The 26,621-nt window shown below is 44.2% G+C and overlaps 1 protein-coding gene across 1 annotated transcript in view; it reads left to right on the top strand.

Moving 5' to 3' along the window:
* Positions 1-4,829: 4,829 nt before the first annotated feature.
* LOC137305358 (serine/threonine-protein kinase BRSK2-like) overlaps positions 4,830-26,621 on the top strand; it is a 134,688-nt gene continuing 112,896 nt past the window's right edge. The window contains exon 1 of the mRNA XM_067974194.1: positions 4,830-4,914. Coding sequence (XP_067830295.1) covers positions 4,830-4,914 — 85 coding nt within the window. The remainder of the gene's footprint in view (positions 4,915-26,621) is intronic.

The following is a 26,621-nucleotide window of genomic DNA, read 5'->3' as shown; positions in this document are numbered from 1 at the left end:
AAGGGATATGGGAACAGGATGGCTAAATGTGGTTTGGACTATTAGCTCACGAGGAGGGACATAGACTGGTTGGGCTACTGCACCTCCTTTTTGTTGAGGTAGAATCACGTCCAAAACCTCTGAATAAAGTTAGTAGTTGAACAAAGGAGTTACAGAAAATCGATCTGTAATCCAAGGTCAGGTACCAACAGCTGCACAAAGTACAACAAACCAATGGCCCAAATCTCGAACCAATAAAAAGAACTGGGAGGTTTCAACTATCAAGAAAAACTGAACAGGTTGGGGCTCTTTTCTCTAGAAATGAGAAGGTTGACCTAGTAGATGTCTTTAAAATTATGAAGGGGTTTGACCAGGTAGATGTAGGGAAGATATCTCCACTTGTGGGGGAGTCCAAAACTAGGGGCTATTAATATAAGATAGTCACTAATAAATCCAATAAGGAATTCAGGAGAAACTTCTTTACCCAGAGAATGGTTAGAATGTAGAAATTGCTTCCACGTGGAGTAGTTGAGGTGAATAGCATAGATAATAGCATTTATGGGGAAGCTGGTTAAGTACATGAAGGAGAAAGGAATAGAAAGATATGTTGATATGTAGAGTGAAAGGAAGCACACATGGAGCATAAACACCAGCACAGACCAGTTGGGCCAAATGGCTTGTTTCTGTATTGTAAATTCTATGCAAGTCTATGTAACATCAAGATCTATCGGCATTAGCAACTTAAGATATATGCAAATTAATAAGAACATGGAATTTACGTAGAATTACATTAAAAAATGACAACACTGAAACAGGCCGTTCAGCCCAAAGAGTCTGTGTTGGCGTTTATCCTTCACACAAACAGTAGTCCCAATCCCATGTGACCGGGGGAAAGCTATCAGTTCAGATGGCCTGGGTTCCCAAAGCCTTATTGCAGGAGATAGCTGCTGTCCTCGCCCATCTGTTTCAACAAATGGGAAGCAGCAAACATGGTGACGAGAAGGGATCAAAGTCAGAGCTCAATAATAAATGAAAACAGAAAATGCTGGAAACACTCAGCAGGTCAGACAGCATCTGCGGAGAGAGAAACAGAGTTAACATTTCAGGTCGATGACCTTTCATCAGAACTGGAAGATGTTAGAGATTAACTATTTTTAAGCAGGTGCAGAGCCAGGGGGGAAGGGGAGGGGAAGGAAAGAACAAAGGGAAAGGTTTGTGATAGGGTGGAGGGTGGGAGTGATTGAATGGCAAAGGGATGATGGTGCAAGGCAAAAGGGGGTGGTAATGGGACATGTATAGGAACAAAAGGTGGGTCCAGGGGAGGTATAAATGGCTATAGCAGAGGGGGAGGGAAGCATGGAAAATCTGGCAAAGAGGACATCAATCATGTCGGTCCAGTATTCCTACTGCCAATTGTGTCAAAGCTCGTAGAAACCAGTCAGTGGGAAATTGCTGTAATATCCAACAGTCTGTGATTTCTTTAACGGATTGGCTCCTGTGCAAATTGGTCAATTTGTGCCGCTGTAGTTTGCAAATTGAATGATTCTCTCGATACCCAGCACTAAGACCAATAGTTTTCAACATTGATAGCACCTATTAGTATGATATTCTGTCTTCATGAGACGCTGGCTTCCTGTGGCCTATCTAGAATCTTATTGAAATGGATGTGACTTCCAAGTAGGGAAAGAATGGTAAATGGATGTTGATCTTATTGCAATGTTTGAAGAATTATGCTTGGTCCCAATCTGGTTCTTCGGCAATATGTTGAATGTCAAAAGGGATGATTTCTTGACTACTACAGTGATTAACTCTCCATTTGAGAGATGAATAGCGACTGAACTGCGGTGGGCAGAGATGGGATTGGAAAAATAGTGCACGTTATATTGTTTTCATTGATCAAGTCAACAATGCTGTTGAGAAAGATTGGATGTAATTATCCACCCGCCTCCACTCAATACCGCACTGGTACCTGTAACACAGCCCAGGGAGCCATTTGCCTACTGCTGCTTCATGTGCCATTTGTGTTATGCCCAAATATTGAGATATTGGTCAAGTTTGAACTCCGAGCTCATCCTCTTTTTTTCTTGCTTTCCAGCAAAAGAAGACAAGGAGATAATTTGGGGATGGCATTACCCTACCTTTTCTGGACAGGAAGTGAATGGGTTTTAAGTTCTCCAGGTGTTTTTCTTTTCCTGGAGAAATGCCTGAGCTCCATCCCATCATTCCTGGTTGCACCATCTTAGGGAGTGGGCCTTCGCTGAGAGTGTTTGGGATCATTGTCCCCAACAGAGAATTGGCGAGCAACATTGCTCTAAAGGCAGCAAGCTCTCTGCAGCTGTATGTGGCTCTTTGCCTTCCCGTTCATGTTCAAAAAATGAGGCAAGCAAGGGGGTGAAGATTGCTGGAAAATCTGGTGGAAATCCTTCAGAAAGCTCAGCCTTGTCACAGGCACCAACTTCTTTGTACCACAAACTCCATATTTACCCAGTGCGATAATTTTGTAGCCCTGTTTGGACAGCTCCAAGGAACAGATGGCTTACTTCATACCAAAGACCAATGTCCAGCCTATGGCTCTGGTCTCACATGTAGCTCCTAAGCCCTAGCAATCAGATCCTTGCATCCCAAGCAACTGAGAACTGTTCCTGTTTATATTTATTATGCACTGGGTTGTCCTTTTTGTATTTTGTGGGCCCGGAGGTATGGTTTATAGCACTGTTGCCTTCACGTTGGATAAATTCTAAACCAGAACATTAAGATCTATTGGCATTAGCAACTTGAGATATATGCAAATTCATAGGAACATGTCATTTGCATAAAATGACATAGAAATCATACCATGGAAATGGCCGTTCAGCCCAAACATTGTTTATCCACCACACGAGCAGTAGTTCTAATCTCATGCGGATGCCTTGTTCCCATTTCCCTTCATTCCCCTTTTCTTCAATCACTTATCTATCCTTTTCATAAATGTTGACATGGCCTCTGCTTTGATCACTAATTCTGAGAGTGCATTCCACAGCCTTGCAGATCGTCAGTGTTAAAAAAAAAGTTTCTCCTGCTGCCCACCTGTTTAACTTTGTGTGGCTCCCACTACTCCATGGTACCCACCTATACGGCCTGTGAAGACAGAAACTTGGACATCCCTGCCCTGCCCTGTGACATTGGACTTGGCAGTCAGTTCCTCACAAGTTTGTGGTTGTACCAGATCCATAAGAGTTATCGGCACTTTAGCCAAACCTCCAAGTTTATTCCAGAAACGCAAGAGTTGCTGTAACTGTACCTCAACATTTTGTATCAGATTCCATGTACTGTGTACCTGTAAAATCAGTCAAGAGGGAGAAGGAGATATTAGCCCACATAGTGTGAGGCTGTACTTACATACAGCACCCCAGACTGAAGTAAACATTTTCTTTTGTATCTTTCATTGCATAGAATGTCTATGCCGGTGTTTATGCTCCACAAGAGCCTCCTCCCACCCTCCTTCATCTAACCCCATCAACATATCCTTCTATTCCTTTCTCCCTCATGTGTTTATTTAGCTTCCCCTTAAATGCATCTCTGCTAGTCACCTCAACTACTCATTGTGGTATTGGGTTCCACATTCTCAACGCTCTGTTCTTGTGGTAAATCAGAAGCAGTTAAGAAAGAAAGAAGTTGCATTTTTATAGCGTCTTTCATGACCTCCGAACATCCCAAAGCACTTTAGAGTCAATGAAGTACTTCTGAAGTATAATCACTGTTGTAATGTAGGAAACGCAGCAGCCAATTTGCGCACAGCAAGGTCCCACAAACAGCAATGAGATAAACGATCAGGTAATCTGTTTTAGTGATATTGATTGAGGGCTAAATATTCTTCCAGGACACCGGGGAGAACAACTCTTTGAATAGTGCTAAGGGATCTTTTACGTCCACCTGAGAGGGCAGACCGGGCTTCGGTTCATCGTCTCATCCAAAAGACGGCACCTACGACCGTGCAGCACTCCCTTAGTACCGCACTGGGAGTCAGCCTAGATTTTGTGCTCAAGTCTCTGGAGTAGGGCTTGAACCCACGACCTTCTGACTCGAGGTGAGAGTGCCACCCACTGAGCCAAGACTGACACCTTAATGCATACTTATTCCTGTTTTGTATGTAATATGTACATATATAGTTACCAACACCGCACAAAATCATTGCATACCCACGACACAAATACATACATACAAATATGACTTAAAATATTGGGAATTTTAGAATAAAATAGCGGGGAGCGTATATTGATATAATTTAATGGGCTGCACCTGGATTTTGAATCATACTTTCAAAACTTATCCAAACCCCAACTGCGCATATCTTTTTATAAAATAACGTGAAACGCATTCTAATAATGAATATTTCTTTATCTGTTAGTACAACTGTGTTCTCTCTCCTAATAATTATTCTCATTGATTTTTTTTTAAAAAAATTTGAAAATCTATTGTAATTGTTCCCAGGGAGCCAAAGGGTTAAAAGAAAAAGGGACTGGGTGTCACTGAGGGTTCCCGGATGGAGGCTTAATAAGAAGGGGAAAAAAGAGCAGGTTGCAGGATTAGCAAAGGAGCTGAAGCAGGATTCACAGGGAGGGGGAGCAGTGGCAAGAGGAGAGAGGAGAATAATGCTGGTACCAGGATCCTAGGACTACCTCCATCTCTTGTCTTACCAGCCCAAGGGTCTTGGGGTGGGAGGGGTGGGGTGGGTGGGTGGGAGGGGGGGTGGAGGGTGGAGGAGGCAAGGAAAAGAAAAAAAAAGGGGGGAGGGGGGTATCTTTTTTTTTAAAAAAAAAATTTCAAATCATAATTTATAACCTGAGGAAAAAGGAGCTGAAACGGAGACAATGTCAACATCTACAAAAGAAGCAAGTTGCATTCAATATGTGGGACCATATCGGCTGGAGAAGACACTGGGAAAAGGGCAGACAGGTTTGGAACCATTTTATACAGTTTATTTGATGTTATACATATGATAATGTGTCATATTTAAATGCAAGACACTTTTTTGTTTGGGATGTGGGGGGAGTGAAATCAATGAATATAATCTTTTGCATTGAGCTTTTATTGCTTTGTTGCGACGTAAAATGTGTTTTTTTTAAATGTCTGTGAAAGGCAGGGTGGGCTGTTGGCTGGTGCCTATCGACTTCTAGGACCGGGATTATTTATTTATATAAAACACTGCATTATTCCCAAGAATTGATTGCAAAATGGAACAAAAAAAAATATTGTGCTTGCAGTTTTCATCCCATCTTTTTGAATCTACCTTTTTTTTTTCCCCTGAGATGCAGGAAACTGTGACAGTCTGCCCCTCTCCCTCACACAAACGAGCTTTGCAGGGATACTGTATAACAAGGGGTTTTAAAGCGTGCGTGTTTTTAAATAGAACTTTAAAGAGGTTCAGTTTGATTTTTGCTTTACATTTTTTTTTTGCAAAATCATTTACTTAAAGTACAGTGTGCATCATTTTCTGTGTTTTAGAAATTACTGTCCTGTTAAGTGCCCAGCTGAAAGGATTTATAATTTTTAATCTTAAATTGCAAAGAAATTGGATTCATATATATGTAGCTTTCCAAACCTTCCTATATTCTGCTGTTGTTAAATTGAATTAATCTGTTTTGGTTGTTTATAGTCAAAAGAAATTCAAACATAAATACAGAAATTATATTGCAACGATGGGTCATAGATTTCCTTTTCATTTTTTATATATGTGTATAATATATATATTAGTGTGTGTGTGTATATATGTATGTATAAATATATAATATATATGTAGTTTCTTGGGAAATACCCCTTTAAAACATCCCAGGAAGTTAGTGCAGGGAACCAAAGGTATTTTATTTTAAATTTAAATATTCAACCCTGCGTTTGTGAAACGGTTCAGTCACCGAAATGTGTTGGCACTGATACTCCCCTCGCCTCACTCGCCTGGAGTGGGATTGCCTGGTGCCTAGGCTGCTGTTGTGGATTGTGAGCATTGATTTGGAACTTGATTGCAGTGGTGAGAGACCGAGGGGGGATGTTTCGAAACGCTGCATTACCGCAAGAAAATGCACACGGTGCAGCCTCCGTCGGTGTAATATAGGAAAAATATGTAACGTATAGTAAGAGGGAGAGTGGGACTTGTCAGTAGGTAATAGAATCCAGTATTGGTATATAATAATCCTAGGTGAAATGTAAACCATATAGATACAATATACAAGAGAGTGCACAATGTGCAGTGGATGTAAGTGTATATACAATGTATACAGAACATGTCTTTGTCAGTGGGATATAGAAGTATATGTAATAGAGAGTTGTGTGTGTGTGTGTGTGTGTATATACATATATATTATACACAATGCAGTATCTGTCTGTGATTATGTGTATAATATATATAATGTGCTGTATATATAATATATATTTACATATAATATACTCAGTTTAGGATATAGGAATATATATATAAGATATACTGCAGTATCTGTCAGTGGGACATAGAAGTATGTATGTATAATATAGAGAGTGCAGTATACATGTACACTGTGCAGTATCTGTCAGTGTGATATTGGACCATATTTATTATATATAAAAGTCTTCCATCTAGTACATTTTCATCAGACTGCAAAGTGTTGCACCTTGTTGCAGACACCAAATGATTTAAAGAAGAGAAAGTCTTTTCATGCTGCATTTTTCTGATGTGGGCCCAAAATTTACGAACGGCTATAATCACCCTCTAATTGGCGTCAGGAGTTTTCAAGACACGGCCGTCATCTGGATTTGCCTACTTGGACTTGTTCCCCACAAAGATACTGAAGCAGAGGACTTAAAGGCACAGGCCGGTTTACACACAGCTCCATCTTGGCAGCTAAACATCACAACTGCACTCCACACTTTACCCATGAGCAACACCATGCGAGAGATATATATAGTACTGCAGGCTCTGTCAGTAGGGGCCTAATAATATACTCAGAATGCAGGATCTGTCAGTGTGATATATGAGCATACATTTAATATATACACTGCAGGTTCTGTCATTGTGATATAGAAGTGCATATAAAAATATATAATGGAACTTCGGTCATTGTAATATTGGACATTATGTGGAATGCATGCTCTGTAATGGGATGTGGAGAATCTATCAATTATATCTATAATTTAGAAGATGTGTACTTACCTGTCACTCTTCAGATGTCATACACTGTCCAATGCAAATTTTTCTGTTACACTTGGGGGCAGGAAAATGTAAGAAAGTAAAGGTGGTCATTTGGAATGTACAGACAAGCACTTCAGCAACGGAAAATACTGGAGTCACAATGTCTCTTGATTGACCTATGCTTGAACTCACCCAGTGTTTACCTAACCTCAGTTAGATTTTTGTGGCTTTAAAGGGACACACACCTCTGCTTTAGCAGCATTATAATACATTGTGCTATGTATGCTTCTGCCCTTACTAAACAAGATGTGGAGATGCCGGTGATGGACTGGGGTTGACAATTGTAAACAATTTTACAACACCAAGTTATAGTCCAGCAATTTTATTTTAAATTCACAAGCTTTCGGAGACTTCCTCCTTCCTCAGGTAAACATTTACCTGAGGAAGGAGGAAGTCTCCGAAAGCTTGTGAATTTAAAATAAAATTGCTGGACTATAACTTGGTGTTGTAAAATTGTTTACAACTTACTAAACAATGCATCCTCTAGCATGAGCAGTGGCACTGGTGATTCACTAGTATGTATAAACATTTTGAGAGCGTCCATCTCAATTCAGGCTTCGCGCTTCTGAACGTTAAAAACATATAAAAAGAGAGCAAACGGCAATCATTTCACGCTGATGTCGACTGCAGGTTGTTTGCTGTTGATGAGGGAAATTAGCCGATTGGCCAGCAGCCTGAAATTTACAAGCAAATTAAACTCTGACCTCGGGCTTGGGCTTATTTACAGATGACAGCCGTGGCTCTGGGTAGCACTCTCGCCTCTGAGTCAGAAGGTTGTGGGTTCGAGGCCCATTCCAGAGACTTGAGCACAAAATCTAGACTGACACTTCTAGTGCAGTACTGAGGGAGTGCTGCACTGTCGGAGGTGCTGTCTTTCAGATAAGACATTAAACCGAGGCCGTGACTGCCTTCTCAGATGGACGTAGACGATCCTATAAAAAAACCTGTGCAGTGTTTGGCTGTGTGATATATTAGCATATCTATAATATATTAAAAGTATTCTGAACAGCATGCATTTCCTGTAACTATCACACTTATTTTCTGTAACACATTCTCTGTCACACTTCATTCATAACACCTCTGTTGTTATAAAACGGCTTAGTTTGCTGATTCACCTTGAAAGAAAGAAGGACTTGCATTTATATAGCACTTTTCATGACCTCAAGACTTCCCAAAGCACTTTACAGCTAATGAAGTACTTCTGAAATGCAGTCACTGTTGTAATGTAGGAAACGTGGCAGTCAATTTCCGCACAGCAAGGTCCCACAAACAGCAATGAGGTATGAACATACATACATACGAATTAAGAGCAGGAGTAGGCCATTCGGCCCCTCGAGCCTGCTCTGCCATTTGATAAGGTCATGGCTGATCTGATTGTGACCTCAACCCTACTTTCCTGTCTACCTACTATAACCTTTGACTCCCTTGTTAATCAGGTAGTGACCAGATAATCTGTTCTTGATGTTGATTGAAGGATAAATATTGGCCGGGACACCAGGAAGAACTCCCCTGCTCTTCTTCGAAATAGTGCTGTGGGATCCTGGGATGAGAGGGTTGTCCTGTGAGGAGAGATTGAGTAGAATGGGCCTATACTCTCGAGCTTAGAAGAATGAGAGGTGATCTCAGTGAAATGTATAAGATTTCAAGAGGGCTTGACAGGGTAGATGCCGAGAGGTTGTTTCCCCTGGCTGGAGAGTCTAGAACTAGGGGGCATAGTCGCAGGATAAGGGGTCGGCCATTTAGGACTGCGATGAGGAAAAAAATTTTCACTCAGAGTGAATCTTTAGAATTCTCTACCCCAGAGGGCTGTGGATGCTGAGTCATTGAGTATATGCAAGGCTGCGATAGATAGATTTTTGGACTCTACGGGGATCAAGGGATGTGGGGATCGGGCGGGAAAGTGGAGTTGAGGTTGAAGATCAGCCATGATCTTATTGAATGGCGGAGCAGGCTCGAGGGGCCGTATGGCCCAGTCCTGCTTCTGTGTCCACCTGAGAGGGCAGACGGGGTTTCAGTTTAAAGTCTCATCCGAAGACGGCGCCTCCGACAGTGCAGCACTCCCTCAGTACTTCACTTGAAGAGTGAGCCTTGATTTTTGTGCTCAAGTCTCTGGAGTGGGACTTAAACCCGCAACCTTCTGATTCAGCCACTGAGCCACAGCTGACACCTTGCACAACCTCATGGGAGATGTGTTAGCATATTATGTACACAGTCCAGGCTCTCAGTGTGATATTAGAGCATATATATGTACTCCAAGTGATGAAGGTGCATCTCTCTCTCTCTCTGTTTCCTCTCTCTCACACACATATATATTGATAGTTTTGCATCTAGAGCAGCTGTCACTCTTCAGACCTCACACCATTAAACCTCACACTTTATAAATCATAACGAACATTCTTTTAAAAAAGAATGTTAGTTATGATTTAGTGATAAAGTGTGAGAGAAAGAAAGCCAGTCATTGCCTGTTGTTTTCTGACCATCGCATAACTTGGCCTCTCCCCAAGTAAAGGAGTCAAGCAGCTACTATTATAGAGAACTTTACCAACAGTGACAGCCATTAGTCTGTAATTAACCTCAGAATGTGCCTATTTAGACCATTGTGCACAAGGAGTATTTTGGCAGTGGCTTTGAAGCTGAACGTCACAATTGTATGACGGTTTTAGAAGATAATGCCATGGCAGAACTACTAAATGAATGCTTTGCTTCAGTTTACACAATGGTAAAGGAGGATGCGACACCAGAGATGCAGGGAAAAATAGAGATTAGTGAAGGGGAGAAAATATTGCGGATTAGAAAACTTCTAATGGACAAATTTATGAGATGGAGACCAGGGCGCTGGCTGTGTCGACCTTAAGATCTCAAAAGAAATAGGCAAAGGAATTGGGAATGCATTGGGTCTAATCTTCCATTGACAAGTCTCGTTTGAGAAGTGGCATTTTGTATACCATTACTCAAATAGGTTGGAAGAGGTAAGGTAAGTAACTACAGGTTAATGTGTTTAACACCAGTAATAGGGAAATTGTTAGAAACAATTACCAGGGGCAAGTTAATTGAGCACTTGGGGGGGGGGGGGGAAAATGAGCACTTGTCAAAATATAAATTTTGTTCTTTGATAGACACTGAATTAATGGATAGAGAAGGATCGATGGCTGTCTGATTCATGGATTTTCAGAAGCTGTTTGATCAGGTTTATTGGCTAAAATGAAGTTGTATGGGACTGGAGACAACTCCCTAGCATTGATAGAGAATTGGTCGGGAACTAGGAGGCAGAGGATTTGGATTTTTTTTTAAAAAGTCATTGGCAGGCAGTGATGTGGTGTTCCCCTAGGGATTGCTGTCCTGGCCAGCCTCCCACCTTATACCCTCTGTAAACTCGAGCTCATCTAAAACTCTGCTGCCCGTGTCCTAACTCACACCACGTCCCGTTCACCCATCACTTCTGTGCTCGCTGACCTACATTGGCTCCCAGTCCGGCAACGCCTCGATTTTTGAAATTCTCATCCCTGCTTTCAAATCCCTCCATGGCCTCAGCCCTCCCTATTTCTGTAACCTCCTACAACCCTCTGAGTTCTCTGCACTCCTCCAATTCTGGCCTCTTGCACATCTCAGATTTTAATTGCTCCACCATTGGCGGCCGTGCCTAGGCCCTAAGCTCTGGAATTCCCTCCCTAAACCTCTCCGGCTCTCTCTCCTTTAAGACGCTCCTTAAAACGTACCTCTTTGACCAAGCTTTTGGTCACCTGGTCCTTACGTGGCTCGGTGTCAAATTTTGTTAATGCTCCTGTGAAGCGCCTTGGGACATTATACTACGTTAACGGTGCTATATAAATGCAAGTTGTTGATGTTGAAGCCACAGCTCTCTATATGCAAATGACTCTGGATTTTGAAGTAGAGGGGAGTACATTCGAGTTTGCAGCTAATACTAAGCTAGGAGGTATTGCAAAGAAATTGAAAAGAGTGCTCAGAAGAATGAGTGGGTAGAACAATGGCAGATGCAATTTAACATAACAAGTGTGAGGTGGTACACTTTAGGATGTCAGAATACCGCCTAAGTGAGGAAGTACTAGAGTGTGACGATGAACAAAAGGATTTAGAAATCTAGGTGCATAAGTCACTGACTGCTATCTCACATGTGTAAATAGTGACCCAAAAGGCTAATGGATCTTGGGCTTCATTACAAGAGGTATAGAATATAAAAGCAAGGAGGTGTTCATACAATTATGCAGCGTGCTGGCCACACCTCAGTTGGAGTATTGGTTCAGTTTTGGGGCACTTGAGGAAGGTTACACTGGCCCTAGATGGAGTCCATTAACTACTCACCAGGATCGTAGCTAAGATGAAGAGACGAGGTGAACTTGTGTTGTATTCCCCAGAGGTGAGGAGGTTAATGGGCCACCTGACTGAGGACATTAAAATAATGAAGCTAATTAATAGGTTAGAGAGGATAATGACTCTTCATCTCATAGAGGAATCCAGAACAAGGTGACATCATCTCAATATTAGAATTATGTCAGTTAAAAGGGAATCTTCACACAGAGAATGTGGAATTCTTTGCTGAAGAAGGCCATAGATGCAACTGTGTTTAAAAAAAAAAGGCACATACTTGGGAAGAGAGAGGACAGGAAATTGGGATTCAAGAGAGAGCTGCCATGGCTGACAAAATTACCACGGGCCAACTGATGAGGTCCTGCTCCTAAGTTCCTACACGCACAATGCAGTATCTGCCAAATAGGAGCATAAAAATATAATACGCAGAGTTCGGGTGCTGTCAATGGGAAATAGGAGCATTGATAACCGAAAGTGGAGACTCAGTCAGTGCGTTATGTGAGCCCCTATCTAAAATTTTGCACATGCCAACTTTACGTTCTTCTTTGTGATGTAGGTATCCACAGAATGTATGCACGTCTCAGATAAATATGAAAATACATGTATCACGTCTATGTACATTTATCACACATACATATATGTATATGAGTGGCATTATACATAAATACATGCACGTGTCACACAGATACATTTATAGTTTAATATTACATTCATATTTTGGTGAGAAGTGTTTAAAAATACAGAATTTTGATTACATATTAAAACATTTCTCATCAAAATCGTCATATGTAATGTACTTGGACTAGATATGTATCAGTGTGAACATGTGCTTGAGGGAAATTGAGAATACTTTCATGAAATGCTACGCTGTGTGCACGAATCACCCCCCTTTCTGTATATCAGATCAAGAGAGTCTTATATTCCTGTCTGAGCTCTGAATGGTGTTGCTTTAACTCTGGAGCAGAGGACTGGATGGTGCAGTGGGTCAGACATTAACCTTATGCCTCGGGAGCTAGGTTCAAATCCAGCCCACAGTGATGAGATGAAAGTTTCCTTTGTTAGCTGGTTATGAGTCCTATGTGAAATGAGTTTGTTGCAGTCTTAACCCAGACCCGAGGGGCATGGGGCCATGAACACAATTCCCCAAATTCAACAACAACTACTTGCATTTATATAGCATAAAACGTCCCAAGGCGCTTCACAGGAGCGATTATCAAACAAAATTTGACACCAAATCAAATAAGGAGATATTAGGACAGGTGACCAAAAGCTTGGTCGAAGAAGTAGGTTTTAAGGAGGAGAGAGGTGGAGAGGTTTGGGGAGGGAATTCCAGAGCTTAGGGCCTAGGCAGCAGAAGGTACGGCCGCCAATGGTGGAGTGAAGAAAATTGAGGATGCGCAAGAGGCCAGAATTGGAGGAGCGCAGAGATCTTGCGGGGGGTTGTAGGGCTGGAGGAGGTCAGAGAGATAGGGAGGGGTGGAGCCACGAAGGGATTTGAAGACAAGGATGAGAATTTTAAGATCAATGCGTTGCCTGACTGGGAGCCATTGTAGGTCAGCGAGCACAGGGGTTGATGGGTGAATGGGATTTGGTGCGAGTTAGGATACGGACAGCAGAATTTTGGATGAGCTCAAGTTTACGGAGGGTGGGAGGTGGGAGGCCAGCCAGGAGAGCAATGGAATTTTAACCCAGGCCTAAGGGGGCACGGGGCCACCGACACGCTATGGCTGGTGCGGGAAATGGAAAATGTCACACTGGTGAAGTAGGGGGTGCTCTTCTGGGGTTGGGGCTTAGACTCACCGGGACAGAGTAGAGGAAGCTTTATTCTGCATATAACTGTACTATCCCTGACCTGAGAGTGTGTTTTTGACACTTGAATGCTTGAAATGGAAAGAATTCCATTTCCAGACAAGAATAAAAAAAATAAATTAAAACTGGAAAGGAGCCAGAAAAATAAATAAACACAAGGTGGGAGTCGAAATTGTGAATGAAGAGTAACAGTGGGCTCTGACTGTATTGAACCAGAGAATGGAGGGCAGACGGCCAGTTGAAGGAGTCAACCAGCAAGCTAGTCCTTTGGATCAATCTTTACCTATCAACTTGTGGAACAGATGAAAGGAAGAATGTGCATTTATATAGCTGCGTTCACAACCTCACAATGTCCCAAAATGCTTCCTGCCTTCCACCCTCCATAAACTTGAGCTCATCCAAAACTCTGCTGTCCGTATCCTAACTCGCACCAAGCCCTGTTCACCCATCACCCCCTGTGCTCGCTGACCTACATTGGCTCCCGGCCCGGCAACGTCTCTCTTTTAAAATTCACATCCTTGTTTTCAAATCCCTCCATGGCCTCACCCCTCCTTATCTTGGTAACCTCCAGCCCCACAACCCTCCGAGATCTCTGCACTCCTCCAATTCTGGCCTCCTCCGCATCCCCGATTTTAATCGCTCCACCATTGGCGGCCGTGCCTTCAGCTATCTAGGCCCCAAGCCCTGGAATTTCCTCCCTGAACCCCTTTTGCCTCTTTACCTCTCTCTCCTCCTTTAAAAACACTCCTTAAAATCTACCTCGTTGACTTTCACCTGTCCTAATATCTCTATGTGGCTCAGAGTCAAATTTTGTTTGATAACCCTCCTGTGAAGCGCCTTGGGACGTTTTACTACGTTAAAGGCGCTAGATAAATGCAAGTTGTTGTTGTTCCTAGCCAGTGAAGAACTCTTGAAGTGTAGTCACTGTTATAATGGAGGGAAAAGCATCCATTGTGACTTACACATTGAATAAAACAATAGGGTGGCAGCTTTAATGTAAAAAATACAGCCAAATGCCTGTGTGTATATACCGTCCATGTATTATAGTGGAGATACGCTCGTTTTCTGGTCATGTCATCACTCTAACCAATACTGTCACTGGATCTCTGGTGATTTCTTGCTCCTTCCAGTTTTCTCCCCTTCTCTGCTGAATCTTGCGGGATTTTGTATCCCTATCTGTAGCAACTCATCCAATTGGCTGTTTCTCATGCGTGTTGCCAGGCTGTTCATCGACGTGCGGCATCGCAGTCGAGCTCAATCCTGTCTCTCCCAACATCGATACGTGCGCGCTTTCCAGCGGGCGTCGTCGGATAGGGATCAAGAGCGGATCCCTCCCTTGCCCAGGAGTGCTGAGGCTAATTTGTCGTTTACTGCCTGACCTCCCTTGCCTGAGATCAGCTTATCAAACTTGGGGCCTTCTGGCCCAGTTACTCACTGCCTTCGCCAAGTGAGCCACTGGGGGAGTGTAACCAGTGTTAACTCCAAAGGAAAGGTTTCCTTCTGGTCCGAGCTAACTTCCCACAGGACTGACTGTATTAACTTATCATGGTCTACAAAAATCATACGGAATATGAAACGAAGGGCGAGAGAAGACCACTCGGGCCACCAGGCCAATCGGACTGGTGATGAGAAGAAACCCAGCTGCTTGTATTTTATCAGCAATGAATAGCTTTGGCTTTGTCCTTCAGCTCGATCTTTATTTTTGACAAGCCAAAGTGGAGAGCGAAGGCCTAACACCACCCACAATAAACTTAGGAGAAAAGAGGAGGTAAATCTATAATTGATGGTTAAAGAAAGAAAAAAAGAGGAAAGACTTGCATTTATATAGCACCTGTCACGACCTTAGGATGTCCCAAAGCGCTTTACAGTCAATGAATTACTTAGAATTTACAGCACAGAAACAGGCCATTCGGCCCAACTGGTCTATGCCGGTGTTTATGCTCCACACGAGCCTCCTCCCACTAACCCTATCAGCATATCCTTCTATTCCTTTCCCCCTAGTGTACTCATCTAGCTTCCCCTTATATGCATCAAGTTAAGTACTTTTTGAAGTGTAGTCACTGTTGCAATGTAGGAAACGCGGCAGCCAATTTGCGCACAGCAAGATCCCACAAACAGCAATGTGATTAATGACCAGACAATCTGTTTTTTGGTGATGGTTGAGGGATAAATATTGGCCAGGACACCGGGGAGAACCCCCCTGCTCTTCTTTGAAATAGTGCCATGGGATCTTTTACACCCACCCGAGAGGGTAGATGGGGCCTCGGTTTAACGACTCATCCGAAAGTTGGCACCTCTGACAGTGCAGCACTCCCTCAATACTGCACTGTAGTGTCAGCCCAGATTATGTGCTCAAGTCTCTGGAATGAAACTTGAACCCACGACTTTCTGACTCAGACATTTAGGTCCAAGCTTGGGCTGTAAAAGCTTTTGGGAGGAAGGAAAATCTAAAAGGAGACAGAGTTCTGGTTTTGAGGACCTAGTGAAGAATGAGAAGGAGACAGTGGGAGGATGTTGATGCAGTGAAGATAATAGGGAGGGGGAGGAAGAGCATTGGGACAAGGCATTTGCAGCTTAGGGGGAACAAGGTCGGAAATGTTCAGAGTACAGTCTATGTTGGCATCGATAAAATAGTCTCAGGCAAGAAAGACTGCAGTAGAGAGAGAAGTGGGAGATTTGAGATAAGGGAAAGAGCACCTATCAGATGACAGGCTTTTTCTTGTATCCTGTCCATGAATGCAGGACATTGGCCTATCCATTATTTAGCACAGACTGTGGAGTACAGTCTCCGATAGCTGAGTTAAGTGTAACTGAGCCCTATGGATTAGAATGTTCTGAGTTCAGACTCTGGTCTGTGCTGGGTTAGCTGATCTCAAACAGGTTGGCAATCTGCCTTTGGAATAGGAGGGAAGGAAGGAAACGGATATTGCATTATGCCATCTGATGGAAACCTCGCTTAGTGGGGCAGGCCGCCCAGTCTTGCCCAGATGGTGGGAGTTACTTGGTGGCAAGCACCTTGTGAAAGGAGAACATACTAGGGAAGACCAAATGTGGTGTGATTTCTAGTATATCGTTAATAGTGTACCCCTTCATCATTTTATTTTTATTCATTTTCTGGATGTGGGCATTGCTGGCAAGGCCGGCATTTATTGCCCATCCCTAGTTGCGCTTGAGGAGGTGATAGTGGGCTGCCTCCTTGAACCACTGCATTGTAGCCGTTTGATAAATATTGGCCAGGTCACGGGGAGAACTCCCCTGCACTTCTTCGAAATAGTGCCAGGGGATCTTTTACACCCACCTGAGAGGGTAGATGGGGCCTTGGTCTAACGACTCATCTGAAAGTTGGCACCTCTGACAGTGCAGCACTCCCTCAATACTGCACTGAAGAGTCAGCCCAGATGTGCTCGTGTCTCCGGAATGGGACTTGAACCCACGACTTTCTGACTCAGACAGTTAGGTTATCCCAAGCTTGGGCTTTAAAAGCTTTTGGGAGGAAGAAAAACCTAAATTCAGAAGGCAGTTAAGGGCCAACCACTGGAGTCACACATAGGCCAGACCAGGTAAGGATGACGGGTCCCCTGCCCTAAAGGACATTAGTGAATCAGTTGGGTTTTTACCACAATCCAATAGCTTCATTGTCACTTTTACTGATACCACCTTTTTATTTCCAGATTTAAACAAAAAATAGAATTCAAATTTATCAAATTGCCATGTGGGATTTGGACACTCATTCTCTGGATTATTAGTCCAGTAGCATAACCACTACATGACCGTACACCACCTCTTGTTGATACTTTTGACTCCTTTTATTATGTAGGCCCTGTTAGTAGTTTAGACTCCATTGCTACTGTAGATCCCCTTGATAGTCAGTTCTACACTGCAGTCTCATGGTGTCTGTAGTACCAGTTAGTACTGTACATACCACAGGTACTGTGATATTGTGGACCCGTTAGTACTGCAGGCTCCAGATATTAAGGCCCATTGGTGCTATAATCTCTGTAGGCCCGATTAGTAGGCCCAGACAATATTAATGGCACTGTAGATTCTGTGGGCCCGATTAGTAGTCCCAAACAATATTAATGGCACTGTAAGCCCTATTGATAGTAAGTAGATTCTATAAGCCCGACTGGTACTGTGGGCTATTGATGATACTAATGGTTCTGCAGGCTCTGCACAGATCAATCTTTCTTCACCTCAGGATGACCCAAACAAAATGTAATTTCTCAGAGACTATCTGGATTCAGCCTGTATACCGAGTGCTATAACATTACCTACACAAAACGCACACCTAGTTTTGATTTAATGGAAAAATTGGCAGGAGTTCTGCCTCCGCTCTGCACCAACCTGATTTAAATTCCCCGTTTCAAAGCAACCGAAGACTCCTGGATGCAGTTTTATTTTCCTCCGAAGCCCAAAGTAAATAACTCTTGACTGGTGCTGTGAGGTGTAGTCGAATCATTCAGCTACGGATCCGAGACTTGAGATAAAAGGTGAATGGAGAAGAGCTTAAACGCACTTGGGCATGATGGTTCATTTTTTGAGCAGGCTGTCTGTTTATTTTTAATCTAAATTGGGCACCAAGAATCTGTTGCTGAGTTTTGGTCTGTTTTTTTGGCAGGTTTTTACCCAACTGGTTTTGGGGGAGGGGTTTGTAGTAAGCTTTCAAAACCAGACCAATTCCAACTATTCTGGTGGCTGCAAACCAACCCAGGGCTTTAAAGTGAGACTTGACAATAATATTCAACAATAGAATGATACCGCATGAAAGGAGGCCATTCGGCCCATTGTGCCTGTGCCGGCTCTTTGAAAAAGCTACCCAATTAGTCCCGCTCCCCTGCACCTTTCCCCATAACGCTGCAAATTTTTCCCCTTCAAGTATTTATCCAATTCCCTTTTGAAAGTTACTGTTGAATCTGCTTCCACCGCCCTTTCAGGCAGCGCATTCCAGATCATAACTCGCTGCATTAAAAAAAATTCTTCTCATCTCCCCTCTGGTTCTTTTACCAATTACCTTAAATCTGTGTCCTCTGGTTACCGACCTTTCTGCCACTGAAAACAGTTTCTCCTTATTTACTCTATCAAAACCCTTCGTGATTTTGCACACTTCTATTAAACTAATCTCGGCTTAACCTTTTCTGCTGTAAGGAGAATAACCCCACGTTCTCTAGTCTCTCCACATAACTGAAATCTTTCATTCCTGGTACCATTCTAGTAAATCTCCTCTGCACCTTCTCTAAGGTCTTGACATCCTTCCTAAAGTGTGGTGTCCAGAATTGGACACAGTACTACAACTGAGGCCTAACCAATGTTTTATAAAGGTTTAGCATAACTTCCTTGCTTTTGCACTCTATGCCTCTGCTTATAAAGCCCAGGATCCCGTTTGCCTTTTTAACAGCCTTCTCAACTTGTCCTGCCACCTTCAAAAATTTGTGTATGTGCACACCCAGGTCGCTCTGTTTCTGCACCCCCTTTAAAATTGCACCATTTTATTTACGTTGCCTCTCCTCATTCTTCCTACCAAAATGCATCACTTCATACTTCTCTGCGTTAAATTTCATCTGCCCATTTCACCAGTCTGTCTGTGTCCTCCTGAAGTCTGTTACTGTCCTCCACATTATTTACTACATTTCCGAGTTTCGTGTCATCTGCAAACTTTGAAATTATACCCTCTATACCCGAGTCCAAGTCATTAATATATATCCAAAGAACATTGGTCCCAACACCAACCCATGGGGGACACCCCTGCACAAAAACAACGTTTCACCACTACTCTCTGCTTTTTGTCCCTTAACTAATTTTGTATCAATGTAGTAACTGACCCTTTAATCCCATGGGCTTTAATTTTGCTATCAAGTCTATTATGTGGTACTTTATCAAATGCCTTTTGAAAGTCCATATACACATCAACCACACTACCCTCATCAACCCTCTCCGTTACTTCATCAAAGAACTCATTCAAGTTAGTCAAACATGGTTTGCCTTTAACAAATCCGTGCTGGCTTTCATTTATTAATCTTGGTTGTGTCCTGCACTGTGGGTCTTGTCCCTGATGTGCTCTCTACCTCCCCTGACCGTGAAAGGCCTCACAGCCGAACCCGATCCAGCCTGACTCCCATACATGCACACTTTCCTTCTTGGGGGGGGCCACTGGGTAGCTTTCAGTCGCAAGAATCAGAGATGATTTCCCCCCGCCCCTCCTTTCTCCCTTATGAAGCTGTCATGAAAAGAAATGGATTGAAGTAGAGAAATCCTGGCATGGTGCCAGCACAGGAGAGAGATGAAAGTGGTCTGAGTAGCAACTGTGCATAACCGAACAAGAGCTGAGTTGTTTCCTTTAGGTCCTTACGACCTGAATCGTTTTTTTCCTAATAAATGGTGAACTTGGCAATGCTGAAGATGTCTAAGCCATACTAAACTCATAGTGTACCTTGATGGGGCAGTGGAGAGTGTCCAACCCAAAGGGAAGGAAAGGTTTTGCATTTATAGAGCGCCTTTCACAGCCTCAAGATGTTCCAAAGCACTTTGCAGGCCATTGAAGTACTTTTGAAAGTGTAGTCACTATTGTAATGTAAGGGAATGTGACAGCCAATTCGTGCACAGCTCCGTCCTATAAACAGCAATGAGATAATGACCAGATAATCTGTTTTTTAGTGATGTTGGTTGAGGGATAAACATTGGCCAGGATACTGGGGAGAACTCCCCTGCTCTTCTTCAAAATCGTGCCATGGGATCTTTTACGTCCACCCGAGAGTGCAGACAGGACCTTGGTTTAACATCACATCTGAAAGTCGGCACCTCTGACAGTGCAGCACTCCCTTAGTACTGCATTGAAGTGTCAACCTAGATTACATGCTCAAGACTCTGGAGTGGGACTTGAACCTGCAACCTTCTGACTCAGAGGCGAGAGTGCTACCCACTGAGCCACGGCTGACGAGCCTGTTGGAGAGAGTATGCAAACCTCAACTGAACAAGACAAGTGAGAGATCATAGTCTTTGAGCACAATGCTTAAGATCTAACTTACGTTGCCATTATCCCTGCGTACAGTGATTGGATAGCCCGTCCAGATAGGATTAACCCTTTCACCCCTCTAGCGTTTTCAGTAGGCCTGTGATTGAGGGAACAGTACTCTGATCCTTCTCTGCTTTCTCCCTGAAAACAATTTTTTTTCCAGTTCTGCTATTTGCGCCTGGAAAAGTCAACGTTTTTTGAGCGAGATGAGTGGGCAAGAAAATGTTCTAATCGTGTGGAAGCTTTGGTGTAAAACTGATTAGGGACTGCCCACCGAGACCCATTTGGCATATAGTTTGTGCTGTGTGATATTGAGCTAAGTATAGTTTGGAAAGTTCCAGGTTATCTCTGTAACCTCCTCCGGCCCTACCATCCTCTCAGATCTCTGTGCTCATCCAATTCTGGCCTCTTGCACAGCCCTGATTTCCATCGCTCCATCATTGGCGGCCGTGCCTTCAGCCGCCAAGGCCCTGAGCTCTGGAATTCCCTCCCTAAACCTCTCCGCCTCTCTACCCCTCTCTCCTTTTTAAATCGCTCCTTGAGACCCACCTCTTTGACCAAACTTCTGGTCACCTGTCCTAATACCTCCTCGTGTGGCTCGGTGTCAAATTTTGTCTGATAATGGCTCCTGTGAAGCACCTTGGGACATTTTACTATGTTAAAAATGCTATATACATGCAATTGTAAACAATTTTACAACACCAAGTTATAGTCCAGCAATTTTATTTGAAATTCACAAGCTTTCGGAGGCTTCCTCCTTCCTCAGGTGAATGTGGAATTCATTTCACATTCACCTGAGGAAGGAGGAAGCCTCCGAAAGCTTGTGAATTTCAAATAAAATTGCTGGACTATAACTTGGTGTTGTAAAATTGTTTACAATTGTCAACCCCAGTCCATCACCGGCATCTCCACATCATATAAATGCAAGTAGTTGATGTTATGGTAGCAGCAGTGCAATCAGTGTCAATGTTACTATGCTAGAGAAAGGGAAAAATATCACTCACTCCTGATCCATTTAACATCTCATCTGAAAGATGGCACCTCTGACAGTGCAGCACCCCCTCAGTACTGCACTGGAGTGTCGGCCTAGATTAGGTGCTCAAGTCTCTGGAGTTGGGCTTGAACTCTCAACCTTCTGACTCGGAGGTCATTGCTCCTTGCTGGAAAGTGGGTGAGTGCTGGATCAGGCTGGGCCATGGTATCTGCTCCCACCCCCCTGCGCCCTGGTCTAACCAAGGTTCGAAAAAAGTTTAACATAACTTCTCTGCTTTTGAATTCTGTTCATCTAGAAATGAACCCCAGTGCTTTGTTTGCACTTTTTCTGGCTTTGTTAACCTGCGTTGCTACTTTTAATGATTTGTGAATCTGTGTCCCTTGAACCCTTTGTGCCTCTCCCCCTTCTAGACTTATTTTCCAGGATGTATGTGGCCTCCTTATTTTTCCTACCAAAATACACCACCTCACACTTATCTATATTGAAATTCATTTGCTAATCACACGCCCATTCTGCAAGTTTGTTAATGTCTTCCTGTATTTTGTCGCAGTCCCCCTCAGTATTAACTGTACCCCCCAAATTTGGTGGTGTTCGCAAATTTTGATATTGTACTTCCGATTCCTGAGTCCAAACCATTGATGTAAATGGTGAAGAACAGTGGTCCCAGCACTGGTCACTGCGGAACACCGTCCCAGCTTCTGCCAATCTGAGTAACTGCCTTTAACCCCTACTCTCTGTTTTCAGTTTTGTAGCCGGTTTGCTATCCATTCTGCTACTTGTCCCCTGACTCCACAGGCTCTGACCTGAGTCATGAGTCTACTATGCGGTACCTTATCGAAAGCCTTTTGAATGTCCACGTATATCACATCCATTGCATTACCCTTATCTACTCTTTCTGTTATTTCTTCAAAGAATTCAATAAGGTTAGTGAAGCATGACCTTCCCTTTGAAATCCACGCTAACTATTCTTTATTATACTTTCTGTTTTTGGATGTTTTTCTGTTACATCTTTCCGAACACCGACGTTAATCTAACTGGTCTATAGTTCCCTGGATTTGCGCACTCTCCCTTTTTGAATATAGGAATGACATTAGCTGTCCGCCAGTCCTCTGGCAATATTCCCTTTTCTATTAAATTTTTATATATATATATTATACCAGTGCCTCTGCTATTTCTTCCTTAGCTTCTTTGAGTGCCGGTGTTTGTGTTTGTGCTTCTGCTGGTGTTTGTGTTTGTGCTTCTGCTGGTGTTTGTGTTTGTGCTTCTGCTGGTGTTTGTGTTTGTGCTTCTGCTGGTGTTTGTGTTTGTGCTTCTGCTGGTGTTTGTGTTTGTGCTTCTGCTGGTGTTTGTGTTTGTGCTTCTGCTGGTGTTTGTGTTTGTGTTTGTGCTTCTGCTGGTGCTTGTGTTTGTGTTTGTGCTTCTGCTGGTGCTTGTGTTTGTGCTTCTGCTGGTGCTTGTGTTTGTGCTTCTGCTGGTGCTTGTGTTTGTGCTTCTGCTGGTGCTTGTGTTTGTGCTTCTGCTGGTGCTTGTGTTTGTGCTTCTGCTGGTGCTTGTGTTTGTGCTTCTGCTGGTGCTTGTGTTTGTGCTTCTGCTGGTGCTTGTGTTTGTGCTTCTGCTGGTGCTTGTGTTTGTGCTTCTGCTGGTGCTTGTGTTTGTGCTTCTGCTGGTGCTTGTGTTTGTGCTTCTGCTGGTGCTTGTGTTTGTGCTTCTGCTGGTGCTTGTGTTTGTGCTTCTGCTGGTGCTTGTGTTTGTGCTTCTGCTGGTGCTTGTGTTTGTGCTTCTGCTGGTGCTTGTGTTTGTGCTTCTGCTGGTGCTTGTGTTTGTGCTTCTGCTGGTGCTTGTGTTTGTGCTTCTGCTGGTGCTTGTGTTTGTGCTTCTGCTGGTGCTTGTGTTTGTGCTTCTGCTGGTGCTTGTGTTTGTGCTTCTGCTGGTGCTTGTGTTTGTGCTTCTGCTGGTGCTTGTGTTTGTGCTTCTGCTGGTGCTTGTGTTTGTGCTTCTGCTGGTGCTTCTGCTGGTGCTTCTGGTGCTGGTGCTGGTGCTTGTGCTTGTGCTTGTGCTGGTGCTTGTGCTTGTGCTTGTGCTTGTGCTGGTGCTGGTGCTGGTGCTGGTGCTGGTGCTGGTGCTGGTGCTGCTGCTGGTGCTTGTGCTGCTGCTGGTGCTTGTGCTGCTGCTGGTGCTTGTGCTGCTGCTGGTGCTTGTGCTGCTGCTGGTGCTTGTGCTGCTGCTGGTGCTTGTGCTGCTGCTGGTGCTTGTGCTGCTGCTGGTGCTTGTGCTGCTGCTGGTGCTTGTGCTGCTGCTGGTGCTTGTGCTGCTGCTGGTGCTTGTGCTGCTGCTGGTGCTTGTGCTGCTGCTGGTGCTTGTGCTGCTGCTGGTGCTTGTGCTGCTGCTGGTGCTTGTGCTGCTGCTGGTGCTTGTGCTGCTGCTGGTGCTTGTGCTGCTGCTGGTGCTTGTGCTGCTGCTTGTGCTGGTGCTGGTGCTTGTGCTTGTGCTTGTGCTTGTGCTGGTGCTGGTGCTGGTGCTGGTGCTGGTGCTGCTGGTGCTGCTGGTGCTGCTGCTGCTTGTGCTGCTGCTTGTGCTGCTGCTTGTGCTGCTTCTGTTGGTGCTGGTGCTGGTGGTTGTGCTGGTGCTGGTGTTGGTGCTGGTGCTGGTGCTGGTGGTTGTGCTGGTGCTGGTGCTGGTGCTTGTGCTTGTGCTGGTGCTGGTGCTGGTGCTGGTGCTGGTGCTGGTGCTGCTGGTGCTGCTGCTGCTTGTGCTGCTGGTTGTGCTGGTGCTGGTGCTGGTGCTGGTGCTGGTGCTTGTGCTTGTGCTTGTGCTTGCGCTGGTGCTGGTGCTTGCGCTTGCGCTTGCGCTTGCGCTTGCGCTGGTGGTTGTGCTGGTGCTGGCGCTACAGTTGGAAGTTGGGAATATTCCTGGCGCTGAATTGCTGGGGCAGTGTTCTAAATTGTTTTCTTTTAATGGGCATTGCAGCTCCCTCATGAGTCAGTGGGTAAATGCATTACACAGTATGTGGAACTGAAATAAACAGACCAGTAAAGTCCCAGCATTGATCCCTGGTCAATTCTATAGCAGCTGGTCTCAATCTGAATCGGTTGGAGGCTCTATATTTAGATTCAGTGACCCTGAGCTCAAGAGGGGGGGAAACAATCTGCAAGTGTTCCCAGTGCTGACTCCTGATGGTTATCCAGTAATTTATCTGAAAAATGTGCATGTGTGGCTATTGAGTGAGGACAGTACTTGAGAGCATGATCTAGGCTGAAGCTCCAGCGCAGTACTGAGGGAGTGCTGCACTGTTGGAGGTGCCATCCTTTGGAGAAGACATTAAATTGAGGCCCTGTCTGCCCTCTCAGATGGACGTAAAAGGTCCCACGGCACTATTTTAAAGAAGAGCAGGGGAGTTCTCCCCAGTGTCCTGGGCCAATATTTATCCCTCAACCAACATCACTAAAACAGATTATCTGGTCATTATCACATTGCTGTTTGTGGGAGCTTGCTGTGCGCAAATTGGCTGCCACATTACCTACATTACAACAGAGACTACACTTCAAACATACTTGATTGGCTGTAAAGTGCTTTGGGATGTCCTGAGATCATGAAAGGCGCTTCATAAATGCAAGTTCTTTCATTTACTGACTGGGAGTTCAATAGATTGTGGGCACTCGCTGTCCACTTTCGTAGATGAAGAGTGGTCACTTTGGAGGGCTGCCGAGGCCTGTGCCATCTTTGTATTCTCCTGGGGTTGAGCGGGCGGACGGGAGAGGTTTCTGTCAACACCCTGCTGAATCCAGGGGATGCTCCTGAAAGTGGGCTGCAGGTGACTGACTGACACACACGCACACTAGTACGTCATAGAATCTTGCAGCTCAAAAGGAGGCCATTCGGCCCATCGTGCCTGTGCCAGCTCTTTAAAAGAGCTGTCCAATTAGTCCCACTCCCACTCTTTCCCCATAGCCCTGCAAAATTTTTCCTTTTCAAGTATTCATCCAATTCCCTTTTGAGTCTGCTTCCACCATAGCTTTGAGTGCGTTCCAGGCGCTTCCCCTTTTTAAGGGAGGCCCCAACTTTCAATTGGAACCTTAAAGCTGAGGGTGGGTGGGTGGGTGGGAGGGTGGAGAGAGAGAGCGAGAGAGAGAGAGCGAGAAGGGGTGGCGACTGAACCTGTATCTTACCAGAGCAGTGACACAGGGCCCGAATGTCCCAGCCCACTGCTCAGTGAAGTGCAGAATACGATGAAGTCCCACCTTTCTCATTGCCTCAGCGCTGTTAATCCTGTTAAACATGGAACCAGATTCCCCGAGGGAATTGTGCTCGCAGCAGGATTATGTCTAGATCAGGGTTTCCAGCAACTCTGGATTAAAAATACCAATTTGCAAACCTTTGTACCGTGGCATTGTTTAATCAGATGCTGAACAATTCACTCAGAAAACAATGGGTATGAGCAGATTTTATACTAAAGTGATTTGATTTCTAAACTGTGCTGGCATTGTCCGGTGATGTTTGACAGTGATTCATTGTGTTTAGTGAGATGAGCATTAAATACCAGGTGATGGGGAAACATATCAGACATAGCTCAGTGATCCCTAAGATGGGAGGAGCTTTGCTCCATTGGGATTCATTCTTTTTCCAATTTAACCCCCTCCTCCCCGGGACGCACCAACCCACGTGGGGTCCACGGGCATCGACAGCCCTCCTGTGCCTCACCCAAGCGTGTATAAGCCTAAAGAGTAGGTGTCTGTTCGACCGCGACAGGCATCACCGGTGAATCTGAGCCTTGTTCTCACCTGACTCCCCCTTTGCAACTGGAATTACTGGATTATGATCAAAGAGCAAAACCCGGCTGATTATTTTCCCCCCTTCCTACCTCAGAGGTTCCTGAGGGTAATTGTAGCAGCTAAACAGCTGCCCCTGGTCAGATCAGTTAACTCAGTTAGGAAATGAACCTGGGCCTTCGAGACTGTTTGGTTTAGTTCAACACAGGCTAGTACATTTGCTCATTGAGCCATCACAGAGCCTCCATTGAAAGTCTATATCATGGCAGTGAATGAGAAAACTTTTGGACAATTGGGATTCTACACAGTGGGAATGAATGTAATAAGTCTGGTTTGTTGGGTATCTATACAGAGGGAGTGAATGGGAGGATATTTGTACCTTTATATTAATGACCTAGACTTGGGTACACAGGGCATAATTTCAAAGTTTGCAGATGCCACGAAACTTGGAAATGGAATAAACAGTGAGGAGGATAGTAACAGACTTCAGGAGGACATAGACAGACTGGTGAAATGGGCAGACACATGGCAGATGAAATT

This window comes from Heptranchias perlo, chromosome 40 (genome assembly GCF_035084215.1).
Source record: "Heptranchias perlo isolate sHepPer1 chromosome 40, sHepPer1.hap1, whole genome shotgun sequence".
Taxonomy (NCBI): domain Eukaryota; kingdom Metazoa; phylum Chordata; class Chondrichthyes; order Hexanchiformes; family Hexanchidae; genus Heptranchias; species Heptranchias perlo.
The sequence above is the reverse complement of the archived record's forward strand: the minus strand, read 5'-3'. Positions and strand labels throughout refer to the sequence as shown.